At 58.4% G+C, this 11,408-nt stretch overlaps 1 protein-coding gene across 1 annotated transcript in view; it reads right to left on the bottom strand.

The window, feature by feature from the left end:
* Positions 1 to 886: 886 nt before the first annotated feature.
* The window catches only part of PHF21B (PHD finger protein 21B), an 81,333-nt gene continuing 70,811 nt past the window's right edge, over positions 887 to 11,408 (bottom strand). The window contains exons 7-13 of the mRNA XM_004771132.3: positions 10,916 to 10,992; positions 9,558 to 9,612; positions 8,791 to 8,813; positions 6,616 to 6,774; positions 4,867 to 4,942; positions 4,401 to 4,504; positions 887 to 2,168 (exon numbers count right to left, since the gene is read on the bottom strand). Coding sequence (XP_004771189.1) covers positions 1,950 to 2,168; positions 4,401 to 4,504; positions 4,867 to 4,942; positions 6,616 to 6,774; positions 8,791 to 8,813; positions 9,558 to 9,612; positions 10,916 to 10,992 — 713 coding nt within the window. The 3' untranslated portion in view covers positions 887 to 1,949. The remainder of the gene's footprint in view (positions 2,169 to 4,400; positions 4,505 to 4,866; positions 4,943 to 6,615; positions 6,775 to 8,790; positions 8,814 to 9,557; positions 9,613 to 10,915; positions 10,993 to 11,408) is intronic.

Below are 11,408 nucleotides of genomic sequence, written 5' to 3'. Positions count from 1 at the left end.
CGTGTCCCACCTCCGCCCCTCGCGCTCCTGGAGGTCTCTCTGCTGAAGACAAAGCAAACCACGCAGCTTTGAAATCCTCAGTCGAGTTTAATACGTCGTACAGAAGGAAAACTACATCGGCATATTTAAGACAAACACTTTTTCTCTACCCTCACTATCCACTGGACGGTCCTCCTTGGTCCAAAAACACTAAGTCTCAAGACACGTCGGCAGCTACCCCTCCCGGGTCCAACCTTCCACATTCTCCCATTACATTTTTTTTTTTAATTTAATTCAATTCAATCCATCCAAGAAGAAAAACAAACCAACAAAAAGGATTCTGAAGACATTTACATCGCAAGCCACATGGGAATGCGTAATTGGCATCTAGAGTAACCAATATAGAAGACGTGTGTCTCACAGTTCACTTTGTTCATCAATAAAAGAATATAAAAATCTTGTTCAACCCAGTGTTAAGTGTATTAAAATAGATCTGTATCGTACAGCACAGTTTCTCCCGGAGTCGAGAAAATGACGGGAGGGACCATGGCAGTCTGTGGGATCCCGGCCAGCCTCCCCGCTCTGCACCTGTCGGCGTGCACGTGTGAGTGTGTGTCTGGGGCTGTGTGTGCACACACACACGTGTGTTCAATGCAATTGGGCACCGTGTGATATGCTGGGGTGGGAGCCCGGTGGCTTCCGGATGCTTATCCTGTTGTGCTATGTCCCTCAGGACTGGAGAGGCTGGGGGGTGAGCCTCCACCTCGGGAGGTGGGAGCCCTTCTATGACACGCGTGCCCCCAGCTCTCAGGATCACGAGGAGACAGCAAGAAGAGGGACTCTTGCGTCTCTGAAGGCCAAACCCTCCCGAGGCCACTGCCCCCCTCCCTCCCCACGCTGACCCCCCCCCCCCCGTCTGAGGGGACCCTCCGGATCTCTCCGGTTGGGCGGTCCCCCAGGAGGGGTTTCCGCATTCGTACCTTGCAGCAGAGACCACCGGAAGCAGGAAAAGAAGTCAGCAAGCGTCCCCCCTTCACATTAAATATCTTACAATAAAAACGCCATACAAAAATGTAAAGTTATTTTTTGGCATAAATGTCTGTACTGGCAAGAAAAGAGGAATGGAACACTTTATCGGCTCTTTGAAAGGAGAAAAGAAAAGGCTTCAGTCGTAAGTGGAGGGATTCAACCCCAGAAAGAAAACCCGCCACAGGCCTCCCCTGCAGCCTGCAGCTCCGTCTTGCCCAGAAACTCCGAGAAAACCACATCGATGGCACAAGGAGCCCAGAAGCTCAGCAGAGGGCAGGAGGCATGCAGCGCGGGCGCTCCGGAGACCCGGGGTGCGGAGGCCCTGGCAGGTGGAGACTGCAGAGTCCCTCCCCGGAGGGACCCACCTCGTAGTCTCTTTCAAGTTGGACAGCCGTGACTCGGAACGCTAATAATACTGACAGAGCGGGGCCCGCGTTCCAGGAAGGCGCTGGGGCGCCCCGGCCTCGAGCCCCGGGCCCCTGAGTGGGAGGGGCGCGGAGTCCTACCTAGATTCGCTACCCACGGCTCGTCCCAACTACTGCTACTACTTAGCTAGGTCTTCGGGTTCCTGGCTCCCCTCCCCACCTCTGCCCTTCTCTCTCCCGGGGGGCAGCCCGAAGCCGAGGAGACAGCGGTGCCTGGAAACCGGAGGCCTGGGCAGCCCCCAAAGAGCCGGGCGCTGACTGCGTCCCCGGCCGTCCCGTGCCCACCTGGCTTCCTTGGCGTCCCGTCGGAACGCGGACAGGACGACTCCATCCCCACCGGTCCCGGCTCTAGGACTTCCACCCGGTTCCTTCTCCCTCCTTTTCTCTCTCTCTCTCGGTTGGGTTTTATTTTCATCTGAAATTCATAGTGCTTATGAATTAAGGCGGACAGAAACCTCAGGTCTGCTGAGCGGGGTCCCAGGAACCTTCCGTGGGTGTGAAGCCGGTCCCGCGGGGTCAGTTGTGCCCCTGGGGGTGCTGGAGGGCAGAGTGCATGGCTGCGGCTGGGGGCTTGGTCCAGGCCCCGGTCAGCAGCGGGGCGGGGCTGGTGGTTGCCATGGTGACCTGCAGCCTCTGCCCGCCCTGTATCCGTCTCAGGAGGGCCCGCAGGCGGTCCAAGGACAACTGGGTGCCCCTCTGCTGGGCCAGCAGGCTCGTCTTAAGCTCTAGGCATTTCTGTCAGGGAGAGAGAAGGATTGGGGGCGGCGTCTCAGAATCCCACCGTGCAGGCCGCCTGGGGCTGCCCCGCTCGCAGCCCCTCTCCCACCGCTCCTCCCCTCTTGCGGCCAGAGCCTGAAAGAAACCAGCCTGAGGGCCTTCCACAAACCAGGCAGCCGTGAGGCCTGGAATTGCAGCCAGACACCCAGGAGAAGTTTGTTTCAGAGTTCAGGGCTAGAAATGGTGCGCCTGTGTGGGAGCGTGGGATGTTCTTCCTCCTGTGATGCTACCTCGCTGACCAGGTCATTTCTCCTCCTGCTGAGGAAGCTGGGAGCCACTTCTGGCTCAACCACAGCAGTGGCAGGAGATCTGCAGATGGCCAGCGGGCTCTCTGCTCTGCCTGCTGCCTGCCGGGCTCTCGTGTTTCAGTTGGCTTTATACTTATCACGGCAGCGCAGGGAGCAGCCGGGACGGGGCCCAAGCTGGAGTGTAAGCTACTTGCTCCTCAGGGAAATAACTTCTACTCCCTGAGACTGCACCCAAACTCTGAGACAGGAATAATCACAGAGCCTCCCCTTGGGTTATTCAGATTAAGTGAGACTAGGAGTTGGCATTGCCCTTGGCATCATCATTACAACCACCATCACTACCATCATCACCATCACCACCATCACTATCATCATCACCACCACCATCATCACCACCATCACCACTATCACCACAACCTCATAACCATTACCACCACCATCATCATCATCAACCATTATCACCATCACCATCGTCACTACTACCAGCACCCCTCAACACTATCATCATGACCATCACCATCACTACCATCACCACTGCCATCATCACTATCACTATCATCACCACCACCATTTTAATCAATACAATCATGACCATCACAACAATCATCACCATCATCACCACCATTATCCCCATCATCAACCATTATTATCATCACCATCATCACCACCCCATCATCACTATCACCACCTCAACACTATCATGACCATCACCATCACTACTGTCACTACTGCCATCATCACCATCACTATCGTTACCACCACCACCAACCACCACCCTATTATCACAACCATCATGACCATCACCACCATCATCCCTGACATCACTATTACCACCACCGTCACCATCATTACCATCACCACCATCACCACTATCATCACAACCATCATAACCATCACCACCATCATCATCAACCGTTATCACCATCACGACCTCAACACTGTCATCATGACCATCACCACTACCATCATCACTGTCACTATCATCACCATCATCAGCACCATCACCAACATCACCACCATTATAATCACTACAATCATGACCATCACAGCCACCATCATCACCATCACACCATTATCACAACCATCACTACCATCATCACCAACACCACCATCACCACCATCATCATCATCACTATCATCACATCACCACCACTACCACTATCATCACAACCATAACCATCACCGCCATCATCACCAACCATTATTACCATCACCATCACCACCACCATCATCCCCATCACTACCTCAACACTATCATCATGACCACTACCATCACGACTGCATCATAACTATCACCATCACGACATCACCACCATTATCACAACTATCACGACCATCACAACCATCATCACCATTGTCACCGCCATTATCACCATCATCAACCATTATTATCATCACCATCACCACCATCATCACTATCACCACCTCGACATAACATCATGACCATCACCGTCACTATCATCATCACCATCACTGGCATTACCATCACCACCAAACACCACCACTACTATCACGACCATCACCACTATCACCACTGACATCACTATTACCACCACCGTCACCATCATCGCCATGACGACTACCATCACTATCATAGTGACCATCATGACCATCACCATCATCACCGCCCTCACCACCGTCTTGCTGACCGCCACACTACAGAAAGGAAGTCATTATGTTCACTTTACGCAAGAAGAAACTGAGGTTCAGAGACAGGGCTTTGCCACCGATGAAGAGCTAGGTGGGAGCAGAGCTGGAGGGCCTCAGCTCTTTGATAGCGCTCTGCTGAGCAGGTCACAGAGCCACACTGTCTACCTCCTGGCTTGCTGAGTGATGCTGCGGAGGTTGTATTCTGGGGCCTCAAGAACAGTACAGCGAAGCTCTGGACTTAAATCTTGGGGCTCTAAGGTCCCCCGGCCTCCTGCCCCCACGCCCAGCGAACCTTCACGGCCGAGGCCAGGCGCCGGTCCCGCTCCTCCAGCTGCTGGTGCTCGCTCTGTAGCTCGCTGCCTCTCTGCAGCAGCTTCTGCTTCTCTTCTTCCTTGACTGGCGAAGAGAAGGCCAGGTGAGGACACAAGCCAGGTGAGCCAGAAGGCTGGGCCGCGGGTGAGCCAGAAAAGCAGTAAGAACCCAAGGTCTACACCTCCAGGCCGTTCTGCCATATCCTCCTGCAGAAGCCAGGGGCCCCGGCTGCATGCCCAGGGGCTGGGAGCGCCATTCCCCCCACGGGAACTACCTGGCACCCAGGACCAGGTAGTCGTGGTCCTGGCTACGGGACCCCTGGACCCCTGGCTGACAGGGTCCGGCTCGGGACAGCTTCGGATGGGCCCAGAGTGAGTCCAGAGGATGGGGCTGGGGTTGGAGAGAAGGGAGGCGGTGCCCTTCTCCACTGCCCGAGGCCGTCTTACCCGTCTTGTGGGTGACGTAGGAGTGCACAATGGCCAGCATCCCGGTCCAGGGCACACTGTCGTCTTTCTTTAAGGCCTAGAGAGTAGACAGGGAGATGAGCAAGTGGACGGGCCAGAACCTGCCACGGCCTGGCTGTGCCCCCCTAGGGGAGCAGGGGTGAGGAGCAAGCTCTCTGAGCAGCAGGTTCCTCAACCATGATGGGATGGGGCCGCCCCCGCCTCATGGTCGGCTCACAGGGCTCCTCAAGGGCAGGAACCTGTTTCTTGCCAGGGCCCCCCACGGTGCTGGCATGGAGGCCCCAATTCTTCCTGACCGAATGCATCCACGAATGGTCACCTGCCTTCCTCCCATGTCCTGGGGACCCGAGAGCAGCCCCAGGCAAATGGGGACACCTCGAGGGCCCAGTGAGGCCCCACCACCATGCCCAGGTGGGGAAGATAATCTTGTGTCCCTCGAAGAGCTGTGAGCCCCCAGGCAGCCACGACGCAGGGGCTGGTGGTCCCCACAGGTGACAGTGACAGAGGTCCCACTGTACCCACCCAAGTCCCCGGGGATGATGGGAACCCACAAGAATCAGTGTTTTCAGAAATAAAGGTGATTCCCCTATGATTATACAAGTAACACATACACATTATGTAGAAAAACATCCTTCACACAAAAGCATAGGAAAGTTCCCACGTGCCTGTAACACTTGGAAGGCTGCCCTCCCCCGTGTCTCATTCTACCTGCAGCTTTCTCGGGGAGCTGATGGAGCTAAGGAACCACTATAAAGCCTGGCACCTTCTTTCTTTAAAACTTAGGTGCAGGGCGCCTGGGTGGCTCAGTGGGTTAAAGCCTCTGCCTTCGGCTCAGGTCATGATTCCAGGGTCCTGGGATCGAGCCCCACATTGGGCTCTCTGCTCAGCAGGGAGCCTGCTTCCTTCTCCCTCTGCCTGCTTCTCTGCCTACTTGTGATCTCTGTCTGTCAAATAAATAAGTAAAATCTTTAAAAAAATAAATAAATAAAAATAAAACTTAGGTCCACATAGAGAACACGCCCTCAAAGGGTCACAAACTCTTTGTAACGACCATCTCCAGTAACCGTGTAACACAGTCCTGAGTGCACCTGCTGGGATGAAGTTCACTGTCTCCTACTGCCGCGAGGCAGCTGTATCTCTTCCTTTATAGACAAGGGGCGAGGGGTTTCTTCGTGCACAGAATTTTATCTGTATTTGGATTCCTTCCTGGGACTACGTTCCCCAAAGCTAGATTCTGCGTTTAAAAGATATATATATATATATACATTTTTAAGGTTCTTGATAAAAGAGTATCTACTACTCCCCGCATCAGCACCAGAAGGGAGTGTTTCTGTTTTTCCAAACCTGCTAGGTTTTCCTATGTATGGTGGCAGGGACATGGAACGCGTTGCTTAGCTAGCTTTGTTTTGCAGTTTGCGATGCTAGTTCAGGTTCTCCCCAGGGGGAATCTGGAGCTCAGAGCTGGAGTCATTGGGTCAGATCGCTGCAGAGGGGACACCTCTGCTCAGTCATCCCCAGTGGACCTCTGCCGGCAGTGTCTGAGATGGTCACTATGGGGGGTGTCCTGGCATCTAGCAGGCAGAGCCTGGGGGCACTGAGACCCTACAGTGAGCATGGGGCAACCCCACAGATTCCCCAGCCTCAGATGCTGTGCTGGGGAGGGTCCTTTTGTGCAGGGAGAGTCGGTGGGGTGCAGGAGGGCCTGCTGCCCAGCAGCACAGTCTCCCGTACCTTCTGCTGGCACTTGGGGCACCGCCACACGCCCTTGGGCGCGGTCTTGAGGGGCGGGTCCAGGCAGCTGAGGTGGTAGGCCCCCGGGCAGGTGCCACAAGGCTGCAGGTCGGCCCCTCGCTTGCAGGCAGCACAGAGCTCGTCATGAGCAATCTCGCTCTGGAAGAGAAGGGAGGCAGGAGGCGGGTCGGTGGGGCTGGGAGAGAGCTGGGGGGGCCCCGGGCAGCTGCCGCCCTGACCTGCTTGGGACCCAGTGTTTCTCAGCAGCTCAGGGAGAAAGACGAGCCCAGGAACTGGGAGGGCAAGTGGCTGCCCAGCACGTGGACTCCAGGGCACCACCTGGGCCGCGTTTCCTAGGGACACAGCCACTGAGTCAGAGTCAGACAGGGTGTGGCACCCCAGCACCCTGATTCAGCCCAGCTGGAACCCGGATGCCAGGCATGGGTCACAGGGCAGGTGGTCCCGCTGGGGCTTAGGACACAGTCCGCCTGGGCCCCTAATTTCCCACTGTCCCATATCCTGGGGGGGTGGTGCAGGCCAGCGCTCACAAAGCCTCCCTCCTGCCCACCGCCTTGGGGGGGTCTGCGGTCACAGCTCTCCAGTCCTCTTGATAGCATCTTGGTCTAACCTGGCATCTCCCAACATCCCATGTGGGTTCTTGCACTCCTCTGTGCCCACCTCTGTAATGGGGGTTAGTGCCACCTGCCCCACAGGATGCTGGGAAGACCCAACAGGACACACAGAACACACTCCACATAGGAGCCTGGTAAGGGGCAGCTTCCTCTTTCCCTGGGCTAAAGGAACTTCAGACGTCCCTTCTAGAGTCGTCCGCCTTGGTTGTTTGACCTCTGCTTACACACCTACAGGGACGGGAAGCTCACTACCTTCCCAGCCAGCTCGCTGCACTGTGGACAGAGGAGCCTCTCATCACCCCGTGCCTCCCGTGACCTGCAGAGTCTGAACAATTTCCCACCACCCACTAGAAAACCTTCTCCATGCACAGGAAGTATGTTCTCTGCCCGTGTGGACACAGTGCCTTCTGACTTCACGGTTGCAAAGGACCAGAGGGCTCTCATGGGGGTGACCCACAGCACGAGGACCCGGTCCCCAGGCTGTCCTTGATGGAGGGGGCAGCAGACAGAGATGAGGCCTCAGAAGTCCGTTGCCAGCACTCACGTCAGTGCAGGAGCCCCGGGCCAGTGAGCCATGTGCCCAAGATCGCTCAGTGAGCCAGAGGTGGATGCCAGACCAGTAGCAGGGTCCCCTTTCCCGAAGCCATGACCCCTCCAGGCCTGGGGTCTGTGGAGGCAGGGCTCAGGCTCGAGGCCCAGCCTGTGCCCTTGCTGTTGGGCACAGGTGTCTGTGGACGAGCACGACAGGCCCCCAGTACCAGTCTGACACTACACGGTTCTGGTGGTGAAAAGGCCAGGATCACTGGAGTTTAAGCCTGTCGCCTGCTGCTGCTCAGTGGCCTGACTGATATAGGCATGTGGGGGCTACCAACTCTTTTAGGATTTGATCCAAAATTTATTTAGAAAATGAGGACACAGGGCACCGGGGCGGCTCAGCGGGTTGAGCATCTGCCTTCGGCTCAGGTCATGATCTCAGGGTCCTGGGATCGAGCCCCGCGTCGGGCTCCCTGCTCAGTGCTGAGTCTGCTTCTCCCTCTCTCTGCTGCTGCCCCTGTTTGTGCTCTCACTCTCAGATAAATAAAATCTCAAAAAAAAAAAAAGGTCACAACCAGCTTGTGTCCTGGGAAAGCAGGGACACCAGTGTGCGTGGAGCGTCGGGGTCTCATAGGATCACTGAAACGGAGTCCTGAGGGGTGACACCCTGAGGATTACGGGGTCTAGACCCTCATGAGGTGGGCAGTGCAGACCCAAGAGAGCAGCTCCTCCTGAGGTCACACAGCAGGGCCGAGCCGAGCCAGGTCGAGCCTGGCTGGCCCCGGCGTCAGCGGCCGCCTCCTGGGCCTTCTTGGCCCCGGGGTCCCTGCGTCCTCAGCAGCGGGTGGAGAGAGGTCGTGTTCGAGGCGCCTGTGGGCTGACCCGGGGGGTCTTGCAAAGCTCTCGGTAGGGAGGACGGAACCCGAAGGCCCTCCCCTCTGCTCACCCCTGCCAGGAGCACCCCGCCTGCACCCGCCGCACCCCGACCTGCTAGCGAGGGGACACCTACCTTCCAGCAGGGGTCCTCATTGGCTAGCACAGGGAAGAAGGGCGGAGAACACGTTAGCGGGCACCGGAGGGGCACCACTCCGGACCGAGGCCACGAGGCCCGGGGAGGCAGGGCTTCCCACCCGGGGCAAGGCGGGAGCATCCCGGGCTCCGGTCCTCACCTGGGGCGGGACAGGAGCGTCACGGGCCCTGGGACGCCCAGTTCTCACCTGGGGCACGGCGGAAGTCAGGCTCCCTGCCCTGGTTGTGGCCGGGACCCACCCGGGGTCCTGCCCCACAGGCCGCCCCGCAGGCCGGCCGCCCTTCCACGGACCCCTCACAGGGACTCATTTTCAACTGTGTGTGTGGTTTTGCTCCATAACCCACTCTCCTTCTAGTAAGTGAGGCCAATCCACACATTTAATGATCACAAAACATGGTTTTTCTCAGTTGCTGGCTCAGAGCTGTCCACAGAGGACACTGTCCAGAGGGGAGCAGAGCTTCTGTGTGTAAGGGCTATTCGACCGTTTACCACAGGCTGTCACGTCCAGCCCTCACGTCATCGTCCTGGCTTGGGGCCCCGGCTCTGGCACAGGCTCCGCCGGCCCTCCTCCTCCCCACAGATGTCGGGGCGAGGAGGCCCCGGCGAGGAGGGCCCAGGAGCTAGAAAGCACCATCCGCCGGAAAGCAGCTCTGTTCCCACACAGGCCTGGAGGGAGCAGTCACCCACGCTGCCTTGGCCCTGGGCCCTGGGGCAGCCCTGGGGAGCCGCGGTCCGCGGGCACCTACCTCTTGCTGTGAGGAACAGGGGGGTGTTGAGATAGTTGGACGCCAGCCGTTTCCTCTGTAGGGGACGGAAAACAAAGCAAAGGCATCTCACCTGGAGCCCTCCTCGGGGACACGGCTCCTGCCCAGGACGCACCCGGCACAGGCTCCCCCCACGGCTCCGGAGGTCACCACAAGGATGGACAAGGGGGCAGCAGGGTGGGGGAGCGGTGGGGGAGCCGACTCTGCCCCGTGGGAGGCACGGAATCTCCCGTCCCCTGCGGGTACCTCCACCTCGCTCAGGAAGGACACCCTAGAGAGGTTTCTGGCACATTCCTCAGGAAGGACACCCAAATCAGGTTTCTGGCACATTCCAAAAGGGGGCTTCCGCCACAGGCCAAGCCTGTTCAGACCTGGTTTGGGGTGGCTTTGCTGTGGAGGGGAGATGGGTAAGTGGCGTCACCCCCTCCTCTCAACATGTGGTCGGGCTGTGCTCACAGCCAAGGGTGAGTGGAGGGCCGCCCCCGGAGCTACAGTGGGTCCTGGGCTCAAGGGTCACGGCGTCGAGCTGACTCCGGACTTGCTAATCAGGTGGTCTCCCGCCGGCCACCACAGACTTGGGACACTACGTATGGCTGGGCTGGCAGAGCGGTGGATGGCTTCATCGGTGAGCACAGCAAAGGGGACAGGGCCCTCGTCATACAGGTGGCACACGGCTTCCGAGTGCTGGTCAAGAAACAGCTCAGTGACAATCTTTCAGAAGGGGCCCAGTGCTTGGGACACCATCTCAGGGACAGAGCACGCTCAGGAAGAGTAGGGAAGCAAGGGCATGAAGACGGGCACTCGGGCACGTTCTCCGTGCAGGAGCTGGGGGGACAGAAGCAGAGGGCAGGGGCGGGTGGGCTCCCCCGACTGGGGCAACCATCGCTCTGGCCAAGACCCCTGCCCAGGGACGCAGGACAGCAGCCTGGACTGACCAACACCCTGGGGAGGTGAGAACAGCAGGACCTCGACCCTCCCACAGGCCTCCTGGGACCTGTCCCTCTGGCAGGGACAGCCCGAGTCTGGAACGTGCCGGACACCGGACTCTGGGGACCTCGCTCGGCTTCAGAGAGCTGCCGAGGCTGCCGGACCACGGGCCCCAAGGAAACGGCTCCCCTGTTAGGGGATGATTCTGGGGCTGCTCCCCGGGGCCTGGACAGGGCTCCACACCTGATCATCGGGGTGAAGAACCAGGAAACCTCGTAACCTGCACCCAAGCCACGCTCCCCCGTGCAGCCCGAGTGAGGACCTGCCATTCTGATGTGCGTCTGTTTCTCACTCATGGTCATGCCCTGAATGCCAGTCCCCGGACGGGCATGTGACGGGGGGCCGGGCCTCACCTCTGTCTCCAGGAGGCCACTGTAGGCGGGATTCGCTGTGCTTCTTCTCTTCCGCTCTTGGCGTTTGCTCTGGATTTCTGGGAAGGCACAGACACAGTGGTTGCTGGATCCCTCCTGTCCTGGGAACCCCAAACTCTTCCTCTGCAAACCCTCGGCGTCCCGGTCCCCTCCCCCGCTCTGCAGCCCATCTGCCCGGCGTCCCTGCCCCAGAGTGGCCTCCGAATCACTCACTCTGGGACAGACGGGTGGGCAGGTGCGCTCTCGGCATGGGAACCCCCATGTGCCATCATCCACCCCGGGGGCGTCTCCAGGGGGATGTCTGCCGGCCAGGCTAGTGCCTGCCCAGCTGCACAGGGAGGCTCAGGGCAGCCCCAGGAACCAGGTCCACCTGCCAGTCAGGTGGGCTCTGCCCACGTGAAGCCTCCCACACGAATCCTTCCGAGAGGGCCCTGGTGTGGTGTTCCCCGCAGTGACCGTGAGCACCCAACACGCA

This window comes from Mustela putorius, unplaced genomic scaffold (genome assembly GCF_011764305.1).
Source record: "Mustela putorius furo isolate JIRA1106 unplaced genomic scaffold, ASM1176430v1.1 tig00000738_pilon_pilon_pilon, whole genome shotgun sequence".
NCBI lineage: Eukaryota > Metazoa > Chordata > Mammalia > Carnivora > Mustelidae > Mustela > Mustela putorius.
Note: the sequence above shows the minus strand (reverse complement) of the source record. Positions and strands in the feature narration are given on the sequence as shown.